Below are 24,244 nucleotides of genomic sequence, written 5' to 3'. Positions count from 1 at the left end.
CATTTATAAGGATATACTTGTAAATTTATATCCATTATTTATCTTCGCCTATTTCTTTTCATTACTTTTATTTTTATAATTATTAATTCATTTTTTTCATTACTTAAAACCATTTATAATAATACTAAGGCCCAAGTAATGCCGCACCAAAATGTAAGATCTTTTCTTCGTTCAGTAGACCCAAACAGCCCATTTATTCTTCCTTGCCTTGCACCAAAATTTGACCAAGTCCACTCCACCTCCGTTATAAAACGGTTATACCAACTGTCAAGTGCCTTTTTTCTTTTGCCTATCTCCAAACAATGAACCACTGAACCAAAAATAATAGCGAAATTTTCTTGAAAGTCAAATTGGCGATTTGTATTAGAAAGCAATGTATCTATACAAGTCAAAGGTGCCTCTAATCAGTAATACCGTTATAAACAAAGTGAGAACTACGAACTCATCCCCCCATTTAGTTTTTGCCAGCACCAGAAAAATGCATAATTCCCCTATCGTCATTTACAATAATAATATCAATTCCTCTCTCTCGCAGTTAATCTTAGCATTTCGGCTCCTGCCCACCATCTCTATGCTAGCAAGTGCCAATCACGATTCGGATGAGTTATGATCAAAGTTTTTCTCATTCAAGGGAATCCCTTGAAGCAAATCAGACACTCCCAACGTATAGAACTGGTAAATTTACGCCGGCTACCCTGTTTTTGTCAAGCATTACTCTCGAAAGATACCTTAATCTCAGGCAGGCACCTAGGCTTTGAAATTGTAGCAGTTGCAAGGCCTTTAAGTAACTTTAAAACATCTGCAGTGTCATCGAGGTAATACCTAGCTTTGCTAGGCTTTCGCCCCACTGTGCATGCAAAGATTTCCGGAGCCACAGGCAAGGATGGATTAGAAACTGAAGTTAATATGCTCTGAAACATATCTTCATCGGATTTATCATCACCAACACACATCACGAAATCAGGTGGCTTCCCACCATTGACCATTCTCGACAAAACTTTTTCTGCTACTAGCCCTTTGCTTACTCCCTGAACCATAAAGAATGATGAGAAAACTTGGTTCAACTATATTACACATATTTACTATGAGAACGGAGGAATCACTTTTGTCATACCTGCGGCTTAACTTCAACAATATGCTGGCCTCTATGGACAACCGCTGGTTCATTTGCGAGAACACTTTCCAAATGATCCAACAATTCCTTGGCTTGGCATGATCCGAAGTCAGGGTCTGCATCTAGATGGTGCCACACCAAACCACCCTCCTTGGTCTCTATGCTGGAGCCATCAGTTGCCTCTCTATACAAGCTCATAACAGGTTCCACAATCTTTTTCCATTCAAGGTCAGCACCAACAGGGCTGGTTTCCCATTCAGAGTCTTTACTCCATCTGCAGAAGGAGAAAGGAAAATGACCTCAGCTTATTTTATAATATTTAGAATCACTACTAACCATATATCAAACACATTAGATTACACCTACCTTATGAAGTACCCGTGTTCAGCGGCTATCCCCAGCTTCTCACATGGAGCAAGCCAATCACTAAGCGAAGCTCTTCCTCTCCCACTAACAATAAACACTGTGTTCTTAGGATCATCACAGAGGGTCTTAATGATACAGATAACCTCAGGGCTAGGAGTTTTGATAATGGAAGCTTCAGGAACAAGAGTGCCATCATAGTCCAGGAATATTGCTCTTCTATTTGTTCGTCTATATGCCGAACAAATGTGATCGATAGCTAGCCTCCTAAAACTAGGTGAAAGAGACACAACTCTGAAACTGAGGCCCAAACCAATGCCCCAGCAACGTTTACTATAGTGATCCTGGCATGCTCTATCCAAGTCCATCACAAAGCTGCGAGCCCAATATGCCACATCATGAGTACTGACATACCGGTAGTGTTTCTCATGTCGCAATTGCTTCTCTGACTCGGGCATGGTAATAGCTGTATTTAAAGCCTCAGCCACAGCATCGATATCCCATGGATTTACCCTAATTGCTCCACTTAAAGACGGTGAGCAACCGATGAACTCAGAAACAACAAGCATGCTTGTTCGTGGATATTCTGGCTTTACACCCAGTGCCTCGTCCATGCCAGGAGTTCCCTGCCGACAAACAATATACTTGTAAGGAACCAGGTTCATCCCATCCCTCACAGCATTTACTATGCAACATTCTGCTAGCGCATAATAGGCCGATTTCTCATAACAGGGAACAGGGCGATCAATCAAAATCACTGGCTGATAATTGGGGGAACCATAAACCTCATTGATCTTTTTAGCAGTCATATAAGTCTCCTTCTTAGCCTCCTGGACATCCTTTCCAAAGCCCCTTGCAGGATTCACAATCTGAACCAGGACTATTTTACCCTGCAGGTCTGGGTGCTGCTGTAAGAGCTGTTCCACAGCCAGTAATTTAAGACTGATGCCTTTGAAAATATCCATATCATCTATGCCAAGAATCAATTTTTTCCCTTCAAACTGTTTCTGAATCTCTTTGACCCTGGCAGCAGTAGAGGAAAGATTCAAGACTGATTCAAGTCTACCCATATGAACTCCTACAGGTAGAATCTTAATAAAAACCGTGCGACCAAAGTAATCAAGACCAATATGCCCTCTTTTAGATTCATAATCAAGACCCAGCATTCTACTGCAGCAAGACAAGAAATGTCGTGCATAATCGAACGTATGAAAACCAATTAGATCGCAATTCAGTAGTCCCTCAGAATTTCATCCCGAACAGGCAATGTTCGATATATTTCTGATGAAGGGAACGGGCTGTGGAGGAAAAAACCAAGCTTGATTCTATTCAGGTGCTTCCTCAAAAATGTGGGAAGAACCATCAAATGATAATCATGAATCCAGACATAATCATCATCTGGATTAATTACTTCCATAACCTTGTCGGCAAATATTTTATTAGCAGAAACATATGCCTGCCATAAAATACGGTCAAACCGATCGCCATGGTCAGGACACATGGGCAGCATGTAGTGAAAAAGAGGCCACAAATGCTGTTTGCAGAAGCCAAGATAAAACTTCTTCTGCAAATCATGAGGTAAAAATGTAGGGACGCAATTGAAATCTTCTAACAGCTTTTGGGCAACTTCTTCCTGTTCATTCACATCTATATCAACCTTGAGAGATCCTACGAATACAACCTCCGTTTCAGGAGAAAACCCATCCTTTAGATGTAGTAAAAGGGAATCCTCATCCCAGCTGAAGTGCCATTTCGAAGTTTCACCATCTCTTTTAGCATGCAAAGGTAACATATTTGCCACTATAATTTTGCGTTCTCTACACCCAGATGAAGCAACATCTGAATCCCCGTCATTACTGCTACAAGAGTCCATGTCAGAGATAATCCCAGGAACAGTCATTACCCGAGGAAGACCTCTCGGAGTTTGAGGAATATCAAGTAGATTCCCAGAGGCTAAGTGTAAAAAATTTGCACATGATCTTGATGCCATGAAAGCATACAAACAAAACCCTCACTACAAGAAATTGTTTCGCTTAAAATGTTCACAGATCTGCAGACATAGCGATATTTATAAATCAGTTGAGCTCGTTCACATTAATCAACCAAATTTATCAATGAAAAAATGTAGAGAGGATTAAACACCAAGATTCTTGCAACTATTTGGACCTCAAATAAGAGTAATTATTATTTTTTCTATAGTTTTCACTTGTCAAATATTTTTCAAACGTTCTCTCACTGGTTTGCATTATCATCTAGAACTATTATTCAGTGTTGACGAATATAGCAAAAAATAGTAATAATAAAAATAATGTAACAATTAGTACAAAAGAAGCCTCAAGAATATTTAATTTGTACTCTCAGGAAAAAAAAAAGAATAATTATTTTGTAGCCTTTCTTATTCTTAGCAAAAACAAGATCCGAAACCTTGCTTTTATCACAGGTAATTTTTGCCGCAAAAAATATATATTATTCTTTAAAAAAAACGAAATCAAACAACAAAAAAGAAAATCTGGAGTCACAACCCGCACTAAAAGAAAATTAATATAGTAAAACAATATATCCAAAAAAGTAAAAACAAAGTTCATGGAAAAAGTTACACGCCAAGAATCTCAGCAGGACAATTGTTTTTTAATAACTCATATAATTTCATTTTATCTTATTATGAATTGAAATTTTTTAAGTATCGAAAAAAATCAAGGCTATCCGATTCCTCAGTTCAACATAACCAAAATAAACGATTTAAAGAAGAAGAAGAAGAAGAAGAAGAAGAAACATTGATTTGGTTTATTTCTCCCGCATTTTCTATGCGACCAAACAAGAGATAAACAAAAGCCGAAGAAACTAATTGTGAGTCAACTTAACAGTAGATCAAACAACAATAGAAGGCGTAAAACAAAAAGACGGAGCAAAAACAATAGAATTCGAGAAGGAGATACTTACTTGCAGGTCACGGCGGTTGAAAAAAATCTACGTCGGAGGAGAGGCGGATTTGTGGGTTTCGAAGGGAAATGGGAAAGTTCGTTAAAGTTGAAGAAGATAAAGTAGAAAGAGAAGGGGAAGGCTTGAGGAAAGAAGGAAGAATAAGAAAATGGAAGATGTGCTGGAATGAATGAATGAATGAATCAAAGCGTGAATAATAAAAATTTGGAGAAAAAGAAAATATATACAGTTTTGTTATTTATTTATTTATTGCCATTTGCGAATAGGATAATATCGAAGTTGCCGTCTCTACCTGGGTTACTTTTTTAACCATGGTTTTCACTGCTCCTGCGTTTTTACATAAATGCCCTTTATCCATTACTTTTCTTAAGGAATTCCTAAACTTTATGAAATAAATTTACAATTACTACAACTGAATTGATTCCTTTTAATATATCAACATAGATATTGAATGCACCGAAAAGCAAATATTATAAATGTTGATAGCTAAGCTCTTGGGAAACGAATTTTGAGATTAATTTATCATTTCACATTTCTTTAATCTTGCATTTCTTCTCTTTTCTAATATACTACTTATATTTGGCAAAACAATCTAGTGGTTAAACATCCATGGCATGTTTAGGTAAAACAATAATTAGCACATCAGTAGTTGAAGCTCCTCAATTGCACTCTTCGATTTTTAGCGGAAGGTTAGGATTGAAGTAATTACGTCTTTAAGTTAAAAATATAGTTATTTTAATTATTTTAATTTACAATTATTAGTTAAAATTTGTGATAATTATAATTATTTTAATTTACAATTATTAGTTAAAAATAAATATACATTATTATAAAATAACTTTTTTAATTTTTAAAAAGTTGTGATAATTTTATTTATGTAAAATAAAGTTATTAATTTAATATAACTCTAAACATTTTAATTATCACTTAATTAGTATTAGATTTATATACCAATTAAAATTTAACTATAACTTTATAAATAACATTCAGTACATTAGATATATTCAATCAAGTAGCATGTAAGAAAAATAGAGATTCTAAGCAAAAATAAGTTAGAATCATTTAAGCAGCACAAATATATATTTTTAATATTATAAAAATATATTACTTAATCAATTAAAAGAATGTATAAAACGTATTAAAAGAATGTAACATCCATTAGAAGCTAATATTAAAAATTGTATAGCTAAAATTATGTTTATTACAATATAAAGTTAAAAACAATTTTAAAGAATCAATATTTAAGATAAATTTTGATATTTATTATAATATTCGTGAATCAGTTAAATCATAAAAAATTAGTGATTATAAATAATTATAATACTAAAGTTATACAAGATGTTTGATGATACACCAAGGGCAATTCATATTGTGAGGGAGAGTAGAGAGTCATTAGGGTAAAGACAGTTCATACGATGAATGGTGTAGAAAGATGTTAAGATTGGTGATTTGAAATAGTTTAGGGTTAGCTCTTACAGAGCATATGTTGTATGGTTGGCCTTTTTTTACCTTGGTGTTGAAGGGGTATCTATAGAGGGAAGATGGCTAAATGTGGGTTTCAGCCAATGAATTCCTTACTCCACAAGTATCATGATAAGGCGACGAATGTCAAACTATGGTACTATTAGGTTGAATCAGAGGGACTTAGACGAGGTGTTTGCCAAGCTCAGAATGTCATTAAAAACCCTTCTCGATATATCTTTTGCAGATTGTGTGGGTCTACTTAGTGTTACATGATATTCATGTGAAACTAGGTTGCTCTTCTAGCGAGGCCATGGAGTCAAGCTTCTCCATGCATGAGGTCATCTGTCGAAAGGTTTCTATAATAAAATAATATGGTGACGAGATTTAAGGTGAGGATATAACAATTACCCCTAAAAAAAAGCCAGGTTATAAAGTGGTTTGGTTGAGTTAATTTTGTAGGTGAGACTTATGAAAGTTACTTGGTGAAGCTTTTGTAGGATTTTGAAGCATCATCATTATTGATGAGATTGTTGTGTCTTTATATTAATTGCTTTCAGATGCATAGTTGCCTTTTATTGGAGGTTTTAAGAATGCAACGTTTCTTTTCGTCGTCTTCGTTTGGATTACAACTTCATTTTCCCGCCCAAAAACCTATAAATAGGTCAGTTTTTGGATTTTGAGATCAGTGCCTTTTCACTTTCTTTCTACTTTTAATTTTTTTCTTGTTTTTTCTTTTTGCCACAAGGTCATCTCATCCTTCTCAATGTCTTCTCCATTTGTTGTTTCTTTTTCTAAAATGGTCACCAAACCCTTAATAGTCGAATTTTCGATGAATGGTAAAGAATTGTTATACACCACTACTGCAAAGAAAATTGTAGCCATGCTGCAATTATAGTGTTTGAAGCCTATTCATATAGGGATGAATTTTTTATTTCGATGAGGCTTTCATTTAATGAGTGAAATCACAACTGTTGGGAAGACCATTTTCCTCCCCTTGCATTTGCCCGAAGCAGGCTTTCGTCTACCTTTCAGCTTGGGCTTATAAAGATCCTCTGATTATATCATGTTGCCCTTGGGAAATTATGAGTGACATCTTGGCATTTTTTGGTGTGGTATTCTTAGATTGTAGAAAACATCGGGAACTCCTTCTACTGCTAGCTTCAGAAACTTGTTCACACTTTCATTTGGAGGTACCCCTAGAGTAGGCTAGTTTCAACTATGGAATGAAAAAATGTCCAAAGTGTATCAATTTTTTTAAAACATAACCTTTTGTCCCCAAAATACATTCTAATAACGAACGAGTAAGAGGGCTTTCCTTCCATTTAAGGTAGATCATTCATGAGTTGACGAGGACTATTGTTCCTCCATTTAATGAATCCTTCGCTTAAGATCAAGGAGGATACATTTGTTGATGTTAATTTGGACTTCGAACAACTTCTAATGATCTTGTTTCAATGAAACCTAGTGGGGCAACCTTGGAAGAGATTGTTGAAGTTATTAACATTCCTAGCATTGATTCTTCATCGTCTCACTCGATGTGACCCCATGAAGAGCGAGTCTGTTGACTTTGTGTTTTGGTATATGCGTGAGCATTTGCATGTTGAGCATTTGTATCAATTTGAAGTGATCTAAAAAAATTCTATGTTTGTATAAAAAATATAAGAAAATAAATCAAGACATATTTTTAGAGAAAATAAATCAAGACATATTTTTAGAATTCAAAATTCGAAATACTTTTTGAAGTATGGTACAATTATGACAGGAATCGAAACGCTTTTTATATAACGTAACGGGTACAACCCAATATCTAGTTGGTTTGATAAATCCTTAAAACAAACGCAAAATGCTAACGATTAATACAGAAATTACCTAAATCTTTTGAAATTGTTGGGGGTGGTGCTGAAATTGTGATCTCTAAAAATCATGTTTTTTTTCATTCATTTATTCAATCAATTAATAAGTATTTTTTTATAGATTCATAAAAATCATACAAAAGAATGAGAAATGAATCATTAAAAAATGAAAATGATAAAGAACCCTTTTTTGTTTTGTTGAATTTTATCTATGAATTGAAGTTACAACTAGTTAGTTTAGTTACAATAAAGGAGTTCTCTTTTAGGAAAACACAAATTAAAAAATCTCTATTGACGACCTAATTAAATAGAAAGGATAATTAAATAAATAAAATGATACAATAAATACTAAAGATTCCTTTTGAACCTTCAAATTGCTATTTCAACGAGTTGTTATTTATCAATAAAAATTAAATGCTTCCTAACAAATTTGACATTTTACATTGAATTGACCCCTTCACCTTCAATCTCGACGATTGACTAAAAAATGGGTTATTATGATTTCGAGCAAGCCGCTATAATGAAATCGGTAGACACGCTGCTCTTAGGAAGCAGTGCTAGAGCATCTCGGTTCGAGTACAAGTGGCGGCATAGTATCTTCTAAAAGAGATAGAATAAGTCCTATAATGAAAATAAATTTCATTCCTGATTTCCATTCCATAAAATCGAGAAACCCAGGCTTTTTTCGTAATTTTTATGATTTTTTCAACTTTAGAGCATATATTAACTTATATATCTTTTTCAGTTGTTTCAATTGTAATTACAATTCATTTTTTAACCTTATTCTTATTAGTAGATGAAGTCGCAGGACTATATGATTCATTAGAAAAGAGCATGATAATCACCTTTTTTTGTATATAACAGGATTATTAGTCACTAGTTGGATTTATTCTAATTCATAAAAAAAAATTTCAATAATATCAAATATAACTTCACATACTCAATAATTTAAAAATAAAAAACAAATTAAGAGAAATTTGAATAAAAATAATTTCAGGAAATTTAAATAACTTCACATTCTTCAGCCTAGCACATTTATATTAATTTATTTCTTTTTTTACCCTACAAAATTTCTTTTAAAGTAAACTAAAATCAATACAAAATAATCATAATATAGAAATAATTAAATCCGTGCGCCAAACAAGATAAAAAATTGTAGTTATAACTATAATAAATTATTAGAAAGTACAATTCCAACGTATAACTGGTATCAATCATTGTAAGCTAGAATTTTTTTTCTTAAATGTTTCTATATATAATGTATCTTTAAGCCTAAAATAGGAAATTTTAACTCTAAATTATGAAATTTTATTTGATTATAAGATTTATTAGTATTTGTTATTATTTATTTTGAATAACTAAAATAAAAGTAATATTTGTATTACTATGTAAAGATTGTTTCATTCAAATTACTATAAAATTATTATTTTAATGTTAATGCAACTAAATATTATTATAAATTTATATTTTTTATTTATTAACAAAAATACTTATAATAATAATTGAAACAACATGATGAGTTATACTTACCATTACATTAGCTCAAGAGATTTATCTTGTTCATATTTTTTATATATTATAGATAAATTACAGATTATAAATAATAATATAATTTTTATTATATTATTTGTTTTATTAAAAGGGTCTTAGCCCACCAATAAGTAAATTTGTATTGATTTTTATGATTAAGAAAGGCAATTGAATATTACGAGACGAAAAAAAGGCAATTCAAGCTCTTTCTTCCCCTTCCTCTTCCAGGTGGGCGAAGAGCGCTTGCATCAATTTTTGTACCTGCCATAATCAAAGCATAGGATTTGTTAAAAGAACCTATGCTATTGGTAAACAATTGACTAAAATTTATAAGCATATTGAAAATTGAAAGACACTACAAGCACAAAATGAAATATCATGATCTCGCATCATTATTTATATATCCACTAAATTAGGAAAGAAGTTTTCTCCATTGGATTGAAAACAGAGGAAAGAGATATAGTAATTCAGAGAAATAATTATTCATAAAGTTACAAATTTGAAACTTAATGGGTTAGTTTCGACAATCCAGTTAAAGCTCTTATATACATATGCTCCGCGATCCGCTATAGTATATATAGCAAAAAAACTTATTATTCTATTATTTAATTATTTATTATTATAAATTGAATATTATAAAAATAACAAATGATTATAACACTAACATAACAAATACAAATGGGCAATGGGGAAAATAAGAATCCCCCCGGAAATGAAAAAAAAAGATATTTAAAAATTCAAAAAAGTAAAACATTTGTATCTTATTCGAGTTAAACCAATTCAGATTACTCTAAATTTATTTGGCGTACAAAAAAACTTTTTGAATTCCCCGTAGAAAGAGATTTGGCTAATGAAAAAGCTTTCAAGGCCACCCAATATCCTTTCTTTTTCCAAACAATTTTTTGAATATGCTTTTTTGATGTATAAGTACGTTTTTTTGGAACTGCCACTTAAAAAAAAGTTATTCAGTGCTATAGTTGGATGTTAAGGACATCTATTTTTAAAACAAAACGATCGGTCTTTTGATGTCATTATTTATCTATTCCTATAGATTTTATAAATTATAATTATATATATACTACAATACAAATTGCATAAAAAATTAATAGAGATGGGAAAATCGTATAAAATGCTTCTATTTTAGAACAAAAAACAATATGATATAACCATTTTTTATTTATATTCCATACACTACCCAGAAAAAAAAAAGAATTTGTATTTAATTTATTGGTACCTTTCTTTTTTATATCTCCATTCAAATCTATAGGATAGACCTGAAACTCTTGAAGAATCTTTTTTTATTTTTCGGTTATGTATGGAAAGATAGAAATAAAATGACCACAATTTTGGGCATTCACTTAATTTTGCTAGGTATAGGTGCTTTTCTTCTAGTATTCAAGGCTCTTTATTTTGGGGGCGTATACAATACCTGGGCTCCGGGAGGGGGAGATGTAAGAAAAATTACCAACTTGACTCTTAGCCCAAGTGTTATATTTGGTTATTTACTAAAATCGCCCTTTGGAGGCGAAGGGTGATGCCATGGAGGGGCCTACTCCTATTTCGGCTCTTATACATGCTGTCACTATGGTAGCTGCGGGAATTTTTCTTGTAGCCCGCCTGCTTCCTCTTTTTATAGTTATACCTTACATAATGAATCTAATATCTTTGATAGGTACAATAACGGTATTATTAAGGGCTACTTTATCCCTTGCTCAAAAAGATATTAAGAGGGGTTTAGCCTATTCTATAATGTCCCAACTGGGTTATATGATGTTAGCTCTAGGTATGGGGTCTTATCGCGCTACTTTATTTCATTTGATTACTCATGCTTATTAGAAAGCATTGTTTTTTTTAGCATTCGAATCGATTATTCATTCCATGGAAGCTATTGTTGGATATTCTCCAGAGAAAAGCCAGAATATCGTTTTTATGAGCAGTTTAAGAAAGCATGTGCCCATTACCAAAATGGCTTTTTTAGTAGGTACACTTTCTCTTTGTGGTATTCCACCCCTTGCTTGTTTTTGGTCCAAAGATGAAATTCTTAGTGACAGTTGGTTGTGTTCACCGATTTTTGCAATAATAGCTTGATCCACCGCCGGATTAACAACATTTTATATATATCGGATTTATTTACTTACTTTTGAAGGACATTTAAACGTTCATTTTTAAAAATATAGTGGCAAAAAATGTAGCTCTTTCTATTCAATAAAACTATGGGGTAAAGAAGAGAAAAAAAATAATTAACAGCAATTTTCGTTTATTTCCTTTATTACCATTAACAATGAATAAGAACGAGTAGCCATATACAATTGGTGGAAAAAGAAGAAGCTCTTATTACTATTACGAATTTTGGCTACAAGAAGTCTTTTTCTTATCCTCATGAATCAGATAATACTATGCTACTTCCTATGCTTATATTGCTTCTATTTACTTTATTTGTTGGAGCTATAGCAATTCCTTTTAATCAAGAAGGAATGCATTTGGATATATTATCAAAATTATTAACTCCATCTATAAATCTTTTGCATCAAAATTCAAATGATTTTGAGGATTCGTATCAATTTTTTAAAAATGCAACTTTTTCAGTGAGTATACCTTGTTTCGGAATATTTACAACATTCCTTTTATATAAACCTTTTTATTCATCTTTACAAAATTTAAAATTTCTAAATTCATTTGTGAAAAGGGGTCCTAAAAGAATTTTATTGGATAAAATGATATATTTTATATATGATTGGTCATATAATTGTGGTTACATAGATATGTTTTATTCAATATCCTTAACATATAAGAGGATTGGCAGAACTAACTTATTTTTTTGATAAGCGAGTAATCGATGGAATTACAAACGAAGTAGGCATTACAAGTTTTTTTGTGGGAGAAAGTGTAAAATATCTAGGGAGAAGTCGCATCTCGTTTTATCTATTATTGTATTTATTTTATGTATTAATTTTTTTAGTAATTTATTACTTTATTTTATTTTAATTTTATGCAATTTATATATTAATATTATATTTATAAATTTTCATTTTTTTAGAATATTAAAAAATTATTATATAATTCAAATAATAATAAAATTTAATATTTATATAAAATATTTTATCCGACCATAACGACCGAATTGATTATCGTCATGTATAAGGATATTAGATTCCCTGGTATAAAAGATTTTAAAATAATCATTAACCTCCCTTTTTTCTTTTCTATTTCTGGATTATTTTAGGACGATTTTTGAACTTTCCATATACATATATAGAAATAGAAAAAGATAGACTAGAACCGACATCTCTTATGTCATGTCAATGACAATATAAAGGAGGGTAAAGACTTAACAGTAATGCGACTAGTGCGATTCGGGCCTAGGCCACACTTGGGGTGGTGAATATCCTAACTATCAAGTCAACACACGTACTTATAGTATTGAATATATTTTCAATTAATACAAAAGTTCCAAGAATTTTAGTTTAGTGTCACTAAGAAAAATAATAAATAATTTAGTACTTCATTATTTTTCCACTAAATTTTATAATGAGTATAATATATTTAAACAATTTTTTCTCATAAAAAATATCTACACATTAAATGTACATGTGGCATATAAATATAATGCCACTTGTCAACAAAAAAGCTTGCCACATAATATTGTTTCCAGGGCAAATACACATAAAAGCCTTATTTTTTAAAAGTTTACCGAAATGGGCCCGATATTTTATTATTTACTGGAATGGACCATTTTTCCCGAAATCGCGTCCACGTCAGCGCGATGTCAGGGGATGTGTCAGAAAATCGCGTCCACGTCAGTGCGATTACTTACGTGGCAACAAATCGCGTCACATAAGCGCGATTTGCTGACGTGGAAGCAATAATTCATGAACAGTTTATGTTTTTTAGCTTGGAAAACTTTGAAAGGCCATAACTTTTGGCTCAGTTGTCTGATTGAGGCGATTTTTTTTATTTCGAATAACTTTTTGAGATCTACGCGCTGACAAACAGCCGAAGGCGGTTTGCCGCTGTTTTCATCAAAAAAGATCCTTTTTTTCCTCTAAATTTTGATTTTTTCGGTTTAAATTTGAATTTTGAAACATTCAAATCATTATTTTCCTTATTTATTTGAAGTAAACACCGGATTTTTTTTACAGAATTTTTGTATTATTTTTTCTGATTTGACACGTGTATGGAATAGGTCCGATAAATCATTAGAACGTAAGTAATATAATTAAGATAATAACAGTATTTTTATAATATGTCAATTAATTAGTTTAGTTTAGTTGGTTAAGATACTTACTCTTTTCCCTTAGTACCTTGGTTCAAATCTTGCTGATAATAATTTTGAATCTTTTTTGTACTTGTTGCATTTATTTTTTTAATCAATTAACTCTTCAATATTACATTAATATATATTATTAGTACAATAGTATAGACGGATTGACAATTTGAGCTACAATATTATGAATATTAACTACAATACATAATTTGAGCTACATATTACAGTAATACATTAATATGTATTATTAGGGGTAAAATACCAAAAAAATAGGCAAATTACACATAAAAGCCCTATTTTTTTTAAATTTACCAAAATAGGCCCGGTATTTTATTATTTACCGGAATGGGCCATTTGCCCCAAAATCGCGTCCACGTCAGCGCGATGTCAGGGGACATGTCAGCAAATCGCGTCCACGTCAGCGAGTTTTGCTGATGTGTCAGAAAATCGCATCCTCGTAGGCGCAATTTGTGTCCACGTCAGCAAAGCGCGCTGACGTGGACGCGATTTGCTGACACGTCCCCTGACATCGCGCTGACGTGGACGCGATTTTGGGGAAAATGACTCATTCCGGTAAATAATAAAATACCGGGTCTATTTCGGTAAATTTTAAAAAAATAGGGCTTTTTTTGTTTCCATTTTTACTTTTAGAGAAGTGATAATTATAAGAAAATAAACATGATTATCCTCTTGGATGAGTAGGGGGTAGGTGCTTAACCAAAACAAACTATAAATTTGGGTATTGAATAAACAAAATTATCCTCCAATACACGTTTTCTTTGGCTTTGTTTTGTATTTAATAAATTAATGGGCAAATCAAAGATAGCATCTAATCCTTTATTTTATGTTTGTCTTAAACTCTTAGTCCAAATTGTCCAACAAAGCCCTAGTGATGAGGTAAAATAATTTAGATTATCCTATGCTATGCGCATTGCTAATTAGGATTTGCTTCCATCATCTTACTTAATACAAATCATTGGAGTTTCAAATTTGGTATTTTTATCACTTATTGCAATTTCTTATTTTTCACACAAATTTACTATACCTATGGTTCGACTACGTATAATGATTTATGTACACATATTGTAGGAACCTTTTTTACGTTAAAAATATAAATATAAATATAAATATAAATCTATGATACTTGGATTCTATGTATTGCATAAATCACATTTAAATGTCTTGTACTATATATTATATTAAGCTTTTGCCAACTTTATAGACACGCTAATATATTACATCTTTTTATGCGTTAAATATGCAAATATTTTGTATAGAAGGTCTTTCATTGTATAATTTATTATAATATTTAAATTTAAATTTATTTATTTAAGAAATAAATTATCACGACTAATTTATTTTCTTTTTCTATATAATACACAAAATATTCAATGGCAAAGCTAGAAAATATTTTTGGAGACCGGAATTAAATTGTATATTTTTACAATAATAAAAATATAATTTCATCATTTTAATAGTCTATATCTTTATAATTTTAAAGGATTAAATTAATTTTTTATTATTTTTAAAAAATAAAAATAAAAATTTATTATTACTAATTTAAAATTTTATAAATCAGGTCTAAATAAAAAAATTCATTTTAAAAACACTAAAAAAATTTATATAGATTTCCGATCATACTAAGAGAATATTCTAGATACTTTAATTTAGCTAAATAAATTGTAGGTACATACTTTCTAATACTTCGAAAAAATCGCACTTTTTTAAAGCAAAAATGGGAGGCGTGCATGCACCGGCCGACAGGTCAAAAAACAACCTTCATAACATAGTCTTCCAATCACCTTTTTTTCCCCCTAATTATTAATTTTATTTTTAAGTAAATTGCATCTAGTCGTTGGATTTATTTTATAACAGAAAAAAGGAGAATAATATAATTGGAATTTGACTTGAGAGAAGAATGGAATATTCCAGGAACAGTACAAAAAAAAAACTGGAGAAGGATATTATTGTAAATACGTGGGATTGCAAAGGGTTAATTTACTAAAGTAAAACAAAGGCCATTAATTAATTACAAATAAATAATCGGTTATAGAAGTTGGAAGTTGGAAATGGATGAGATGAGCTGTGAGCTAATAAATTACAGGCAAGCAGCCAGTTAACTCCTGTCCTTGCTACGCGTTTGGCTGGCTTCAATTTTAGTAAATATTTTATTTGTTTTCCTTTTTTTTCAAAACCTTAAAAAAAAAAAAGGGGGCAGAGTTAAATTGACTTGGGCACGAATATGACCCCAGACAGCACGCCGATTGAGTTATGGTAGCTGGCAAATTTGGATAAGCATTAGCATTTAGTAGTACCTTAACCTTATCCACTTTATTAATATCTCTAACCAAAAAAAAAAAAAAAACGTTCTTGTCTTCGCTCACCCCTCGTGTTCCTTGCTTCTTTACCTAAATAATAGTTGGCCCCTACCCTATCCCCCAAAACATCAATATTTATGCAATAATTATAATAATAATTTCATTTCACATGATTAAGGTTCTTCATATGTATATAAAAAAATTTCAAAAATTTCACCAACGAGTATTTCGTTTATTTCAATTTTAATTATATTTTAATGCCATATTTGATAATAATATTATTTTTTAATACATCTTGATACAAATAATAAATTAATTTCACTCAATAATTTTTAACCATTCATATATGTTGTTCCCAACAAAGAGGCACACACAAAAAAATTAATCATCTCCCTCCAATAAATCAATGTGTTTTTTAACTATCGTGTGGCTAAAAAAAATACATGCTTAACGAAATTTTCAGCAACACGATAGTTCAAAAAATACATGTAAATTTTGAGGGGTGGACAAGTTTTTTTATAGGTCGAGTTGAGTTATGTATAAATTAGTTGGGCATTATATATTTTGTCCTAATTATTTGTAGTTTAATGAGAAATTGTAATGATGTCATGGTTTGAATAAAATGTTAATTAATCTAAAGTAATTTTAGTAAAGGGATTAAAATGAATAGTAGAGGGACTTCTAATAGACCTTGTTTTTATGTTATCAACTTATTTTAATATTTATAATAATTTAACGTCTACATGTGTTAAAGCACTAAATAATTAAATAAAATATAAATGTTTAACTTTGTTTTAATTTTGAAATTATTTAAATATTTACAAAAATTGAACGTTTCCTCGTGTTAAAGCAATAAATAATTAAGTAAACAATAAACGCTTTAATAATAATTTGAAAACGAGCTTAAATGGACAAATTGAATAGACTTTTAAGTACATTTTTTTAAAATATAATATTTTCAATCTCATCCAATACTCAGTTGTACTAATACACACGTGGATTTATAATTTTAAAATCTTACTTTTTAGCTCTCGAAGTTTTTGGTTGGGTATACCAACCTAACTTCTAAATATAAATATGGTTCACAACAGCAAGTTGGGTTATTACATCTTGATTTTATTCATTAATGAACATCATGTGCTGTTTTTTCTTTTAAACAAATATTTTCAAAAGTATGCCAAAATTTAAAATTCTTCTTTTGCCAATTTTACAAGAGTAATTCTATAAAACTTTGTTAGGAGATTTTATTTATGGGAAATTAAGATAATAAGTATTATGTAAGTAGATGTATTGTTTTTATTTAGATAGTGATGCCTGTCATCGATATCTTTCGGTGTATTATTTTAAATTTATAGGTATTTTTTATATATTATTGCTATACACCAATGATCATCAATACAAAACCTAGGTAAGATCTGGGTCGTGCACCCGCGTCCCGCCCAAGTCCTATCAAATGGATTTCTGCGAGGTGTACAGCAAAGGGACATCTAGGGGAGCTCGCAGTATCAACTCGCATGGGCTAAGAGGGGTTCGCAGCCCCAGCTCGAATATACCCAAAGAGTTTGCACATAGGGGACCGTGAGGCCTAAGAGGCGACCCAGAACGGTACATGTGTTCAACATGCCCGATGCCTGCTCAGAATGTCAGTCCTATGAATAGTGGGGTCAAGCCCATGAAAAGTGGAGTCAAATCACGAACAGTGATAATATGTATAAATACCAGAATGTTCCCTTTAATGAGATACACAAAAAATTACTTAACAATTATATAAATTTAAAATTATTAATTAATTTCAAGAAATTAATTAAATGGTTATATATAAATTTTTATGTAATTATAAAAATATAAAAATTGATTTCAAATATTAAAATACCGTATCAATTAGTAAGGATTGATATACAACGATATAAACCGATATTAATCAAAACTACAATGTATGAAATCCAACCCGTTCAATTTAAATAATTTTTTATATAATAGTTACTTTTACTAATAAATCCTCAAACTCATAACTTAGAGAAAATAGGGGGTTAATATTAGGATAACAACTATATCAATTAAATTAGGATTGAATCTGTAATTTAATTATTATTGTATATTAAAATTTGCCACTCCAATTATGTTTTGGATTAATATGAGGTATATGGGAAAAAAAAGGGAAGTAGCATTACCGTAATTTATTTAAACAGAGAGCCTTGTTTTAAATTAAAAGAAATAATAACAACTTCTTATTTTATTCCTTAAGAGAAAAGGAAAAAATATATAAATTCCACAGCGTTCCGTCGACCCGTCCCAACTTCCACCCACCACCCAGTACGGACATGGAGACACGTGTAACACTCCCGCCATCGTATCCTCGCAAACGACCTAAACACGAAGTGGGGCCCATACTCATCATCCGTCCACGTTCTCCTCAATAGGGGAAGATCGTGGGTTTATCTTAGTTATCCCCCCGCGACACGTGGTAACCACGTGAGAATAAAAAGGGAGAAGTGCTGGCTTGGGGCGGCCTAACTCACTCCTAAAATTTTCGAACCGAATGCGTGGGGCCCAATATTATCTGGTCGCCGCATTACGCGGATTGGCTTATCAATGTAAAAGGCGGGCCCCAATTCGTCCCTATCCAAAGCCCATACGATGGGTCCCATTTTAGCTAAGAATGTTCCATATCGTATCTTTCACGCATCCATTTTCTTTTATTTTCTACCTATGATTTAATTCCATGGACAGAGCCGAGTTACCATGTATGATGATGTATGTGATGAAATTAATTTATAAGTATTATTGTTGATTTGTAACATCAAAATCTGACTACAAATATCATTTATTTTTTGAATAGAATTATTAGTAGTAAGCATAAGGACCAGCAGCGTGCTTCAAAATTTGACCTTTAGATTATCATAATCATGACGTGTGGATGCTTAAAATTCTTCCGAATCCTTTGTATCATATAAATCAATCACAACTTTTTTAACTCTGTAAAGCCAACATGAGGTCCTTTCTAAGCATTGAAGAATGAGGGTTACATGCCCATAAAGAAGCCCAAACCGGCAAGCCCAGCAAAAAAAGAAAAAAGAAAAAGGTAATAGATTAGGTCTCTCTAAAAGTAGAGTTGATCCATTCAAATCCTGGCTCGAGCCGATATACAATTTTAATGATAAAAATAAAGGTAAATTATTTATTTGGTCACCTAATTTTTAGGGTGTATTTATTTTGATCATCCAAATAATTTTCCTTTTGTAATTTACTCACCTCCATTAGAAGACTTTCATTTTGGTCCTCCAGACCTTAAATCTCCAAGGACAGCTGATTAGTCATCATTTTTTTTTGACCCAGCACTGTTCATCGTCTTCCTCCTGAATCAATTTTTCTCTCCAAGCCATTTCTTTCTTACTTTCTTTGCTAACAGCAGGTAGGTGCACACCAAAGGGAGGGAGGGAGAGATGAGTTCGCTTAAGCTTCAAAAACAACTCTCAGAGAGCATTCTATAGTGTGGAAAATGAAAGGTTTGGCTCGATGCAATTGAAGTCAACGAGATCTCCATTGTCAATCAACTTTGATCGTTTTGTAATAATAACTTTTAAGTCGAGGTATGATTCGGACTTGATTTCGCATCGTTTGTTGCCAAATTGTGAAAATGAAGCGAAATGCTTTAAATTTTTAGGAATTTAATATGTGATAACTGATGTAGTTTACTTACAAGCTTTTTTTTCTTAGTGATCTATAACAGTAGAGTGTTATATAGTTTACTCAGATAAGCTTTTGCATATATACAATTCGATTTCTGGTTATGCTGTTATTTATTTGTTTACTTCTTCTGAGAAAGAAAACGATTTCAAGTAAAGCATCTAGTGAATGCTACATCAATTGACTTGGGATTTCCTGCATGAGAAAATCAAAATTTCAGATTAGTAATAGTGCTGCAAAAGGTTAAATCATTGTTTTCTCTTCATAAATTTCTTTTTCATCTTTTCCTATCTGGACAATTAGTAACAGGTTCAAGTTGATGTAATCTATTAATAGTCTATAGATTCGTTAGTTTGTTTGTAGCTTAGCACAAAAAATTGTTCTTTTTTTAGTTATTGTCATGTTGATATTTGGATTGGCAATTGCAGGCCATAATATAAGGAAGCTGGTTAAAATGGTTTTATCATCAGGAAACCAATCGAGATTCACTCTCGGTCTCGTGCGCGCTGCATGAGGAAGGTAAGAGAAAGGGATGTCACTCTGGATATGGCGTCACTCTTGGCATTGTCAATCTAGTGGAAAAAAATTGGATTAAGGAAGAAAAAGATGATGAACTGGGCCAAAAATGGTAAAAAAAAAAATCACGTGGCATACGCAACCAACTGCGGTATTCAATTGTAATTTTTTTATTTAAATAATTAAAATGAAAATATTCTAAAAAATTGAATGATTAATTAAATAATTTATCCTAAAAATAATTATAAAATAAAAAATATAAATTAAAGATAAATCTTAAAATTACACGTTAAATTTGATTTAAAAATAAATTTTCAAAAATTTCACTCATGCTATAATTTATTTTGATTTAAAATTACACATTTACTTATAAATGCTATAATTTTTTTTTAAATTGTGAATCTATATAGTATAAGCTAAAGCGGAAACTAGTTTTTCTACTGTAAAATTAAATTTATTTTGAAGTAAATAAGTAAAATTTTAGATAGAGCTAAGTTTAAACGTTGAAAATATGGTCTTGAACTTTTTTTTTAGCTTTTTCCTTTTTTTTTTCTTTTGCACTTTATTAAGCTCTCGAATTATTGTTGTTCGTCAAATTGGTCATGGACAAAAAAAGAAAGTTTAACAATATCATTAACTTGCTGACATGGAAAAGTTAAGGATGCAATTAAATTGCTATTCATTCAAATCAGGACCGGAAAGAATGGCTCGACGTGAAGGCCAACTCGAAAATATGGTTCCGGCAGCACATCACTCCTTGGAACTTTGTTTTCTCCTTCATGCTTCGTGAATTTTGGTTGACAATAAATCCTCTGGTATTTAAGGAAATCCAAACAACAATGGAAAAAGCTGATGAGTGTGCCAACACCTTCAATAGTGGGAGTTACATGGACAACACCTGCATTTGATTGGTTAAAATTGAATTGGGAAGAATCTTCCATAAGCAACATGAGCAAGATAGGAGCTGGAAGTCTCACCGGAAATCTAGAAGGGAATGGATCATCGGTTCATTGAAAGTAGAGTTATAATGGACTAGACTATTCGTCCAAGCTAAAAGGTCTGTTCGGAAAGTGAAAGGGTTTGAACAAAAATATATGTCCAAAAAATGGGATTGGACAAATAATAAGACCTTCTTTCTAAATGAGCTGGGACTTGAGTAGAATTTTTTAGCTTGAGTCGACCCAGCCAGCCCAAATCAACTATTTTACTGTTGTTTTGTTGCTCAGGTAGAATTACTTTTTTTAATTTATTTTTTTATAAAAATAATCTAAAAAATTTAATACGGACAAATCGAGTCAGATTGAAATTTAGCATTTTTAATTTAAAATCAAACTTGAACAGAATTTTAAGCTTATTTCTCTGAGTCGAGCTAAACCTGAACCTAAAAAAAACTTTAATATTTTGCATCGACCTGACCCAACTATGATTAGTTCTAATTGACACATACCTCAGCCAATGAGTTTAGAGCATCAATGCTGGAAAACTAGAAATTTCATCAGTCAAATTAGTAGACAGAAAGTGATGAAGTACGTATTCAAAGAAAAGAATAGATATACAGATGCTTTGATTTGTTTGGGGAGCAATTTTCTTTAGCAAGCGTTTTGTTGTATAAGTTGGGTGTCTTGATGCTTGGTAGGGGTTGATTTTATCAATTTTGGACTGGAGGACCGAAATCTCTAGGCTGGTAAGGTCTTTGATCTTCTGACCATTAGATAAACATTAGGATTCGGTCACAAAATTATTTAACATGATTATCATTTTTCCTCAAAAATTTTCCTATAAATTAAGTAATAAAAAATTCATGTTATAAAATAAAAGACAGAGATAAAGAATAAAGAGAATGGGAGAGCAAAGACAGAGCGTATTTTTATTGATCAATCATGATATTTACAAAGTTTTTCCAAAGTCTCTATTTATAGGCATTAGAAGTATAAATGAAGTAAAGATCTACTTCTAATGATTATTAAAATTTAAAGTAGATCAAAATTTATATTGATCTTGATGGACATCCACTTAATAAGATATTCATAACACTCTCCTTTGATGTCCATTGATAGATAACTTGTCTCGTTAAAATCTTACTAAGATAAAAACTCTGTGGGAAAAAAATTCCTAATAAAGGAAAAAGAGTTCACATATCTATAATACGCATAATATGCTACCTCATTAAAAACCTTACCAAGAAAATCCAATGGGACAAAACCTCGGTTAAGGGAAAAAGAGTACAACGCGTATTTACTCATTTTCATGAAAACATCACATAATATCTAATATTCTATGTATTGAATCTTGAATACTAGCTTTTCAAATGACCATTTGATTGTATTTGCTAAGCATATATACATTCTTTTGAAAAATATCTAATATTCTATGTATTGAATCTTGAATACTAGCTTTTCAAATTACCATTTTAATGTATTTGCTAAGCATATATACCTTCTTTTGAAAGTCATGAGTGAGGGAAAATTTTGAGGAAATATATTTTAATCTCTTCAAGAGTTTCAACGATAATCATAACAAACTTTAATCATGATCCCTCTACAAAAATACAAATAGGTATTTTGGATCATTTTATAATCCTCTTTCAACTACTATTGACTAAGTCAAATTTACCACATATGTTCAATTATTTCAATTTATATAAATGAACAATTTCTCAAAAATTTCAATATGCTTCTGGCATTTTAAATCCTTCAATGATTTTAATATAAACTTTACTATATAGTGATTCATAAAAGGTTGTAACAACAATCATTAAATGTAAGTTAAATCTGTTATGAAATGTTAGTTTAATAAAATATCTAAATGTTATTACATCTACCACAAAATAATATTATGTCTTTTCATAATCAATGTCAAGACTTATCAAAAACTTCATATTTTATTTCATTTCGCAAAACTATTTCATTTGTACCCTTACTGGCTTTATACTTTTAGATATTTGGACTACTGGTCCAAAAACTCCACAAATTTAATTGTACTTGAGCTGCGTCTTTTTATTTTGATCAATTTATTCCATATCTATATTTCTCAATAGATTTATTCAATATCCTCCTTTTATTTCATTATTTCAACAATAATATTGCATGCAAAACCATTGTCGACCACTTTTATTATTGGCTCGGCATTTTCTTAAATTGACATAATGTATCGAGATCTCTTATTTTCACTATTTTAATCTTCAGTCCTGCCTTCACTATATGACCATCTAGATTTATTATTTTCTTTTATAAGAATTTTCATATTTGGAACTTGTAATGAGTTATCGTTGTTGAACTTCTAGTTCAAGTTACTCACCCCCTAACTCATTACAAGTTATTATTTCTCTCCCCTTAATGTCGAGAAAACTATCAAATCAAAATAGTAATCACAAATCATATCATAATTGAATCTCCAATACATTTAAAACATATAATAATACAAGGAGACTCGTAATTAATATATATTCCCAACTTTCTTTGAGTATTCACTCATCTTTGTTGTGGTGGAGCAATTGGAACATATACGCACATATAAAAATTCAAAGATGAGAAATATTTAGCTCTTGACCAAAATCAATTGTGATGGGGAATATTTATAACTTATTGGGTTGATGCGTACAACACGTAAATAAACATAATATCATGTTAAAATAAGAAGTTTAGTTCTCATAAGTAAATGTTTAGACATTAACAAGAGGCGTTCAATCAATAATTTCTCTAAACCATTATGCGCATAAATAACAAACTTTTACAAAAAAAAGTTCAAACTCAATCAATAAAAGACTGAGATATAAACTCACTAGTATTAGCAAGATGAATTGTCTTAATTGCATGATCTAAAATTAATTATTTAAACAAGTAATCTTACAAACGACAGGTTAGAAGTTGATAACACATATGTGATTATTTTGTAGATGCATCTACCAAAATCATATAATATCAAAACCATCCACATGGTGGATGAATGAGCCGATATTCATTTCAGAAATGCAATAGATTAGATCTCAACTTTAGCTAGTGAGTTTCTAACAACCAATTTTCATTAAGAACAAGCAACAAATGAGAATTCTTTAAATTAAAGAATCTTCTAGTTCTTTAATGAATGTCCATATGAATTCTCAGTTAATTTCCGCATCATATATGATCCAAAATGGTCTAATTGGTCATGCCAAGTAGTAAATATATTTCTATCAGTAAACTTTTGATTTACTTTA

General features: G+C 31.1%; 1 protein-coding gene and 1 long non-coding RNA gene across 2 annotated transcripts; one reads left to right on the top strand and one right to left on the bottom strand.

Annotated features, from left to right (window-relative positions):
* Positions 1-337: 337 nt before the first annotated feature.
* LOC107886610 (probable alpha,alpha-trehalose-phosphate synthase [UDP-forming] 9) lies at positions 338-4,638 on the bottom strand. Its single transcript, NM_001398407.1, is given in 5 exon segments — positions 338-1,028; positions 1,115-1,388; positions 1,481-2,716; positions 2,719-3,527; positions 4,418-4,638. Coding segments are annotated over 4 exon segments (2,583 nt in total). The 5' UTR covers positions 3,468-3,527; positions 4,418-4,638; the 3' UTR covers positions 338-704.
* Positions 4,639-19,087: 14,449 nt separating this feature from the next.
* LOC107908254 (uncharacterized) lies at positions 19,088-21,312 on the top strand. The gene is made up of 3 exons (XR_001686942.2): positions 19,088-19,436; positions 19,962-20,052; positions 20,742-21,312. It is a non-coding gene; the product is annotated as an uncharacterized lncRNA (long non-coding RNA).
* The last annotated feature ends 2,932 nt before the right edge of the window (positions 21,313-24,244 follow it).

The sequence above is a fragment of the Gossypium hirsutum genome, chromosome D02, assembly GCF_007990345.1.
Source record: "Gossypium hirsutum isolate 1008001.06 chromosome D02, Gossypium_hirsutum_v2.1, whole genome shotgun sequence".
Classification (NCBI taxonomy): domain Eukaryota; kingdom Viridiplantae; phylum Streptophyta; class Magnoliopsida; order Malvales; family Malvaceae; genus Gossypium; species Gossypium hirsutum.
This window is presented reverse-complemented; position numbering and strand designations above follow the sequence as displayed.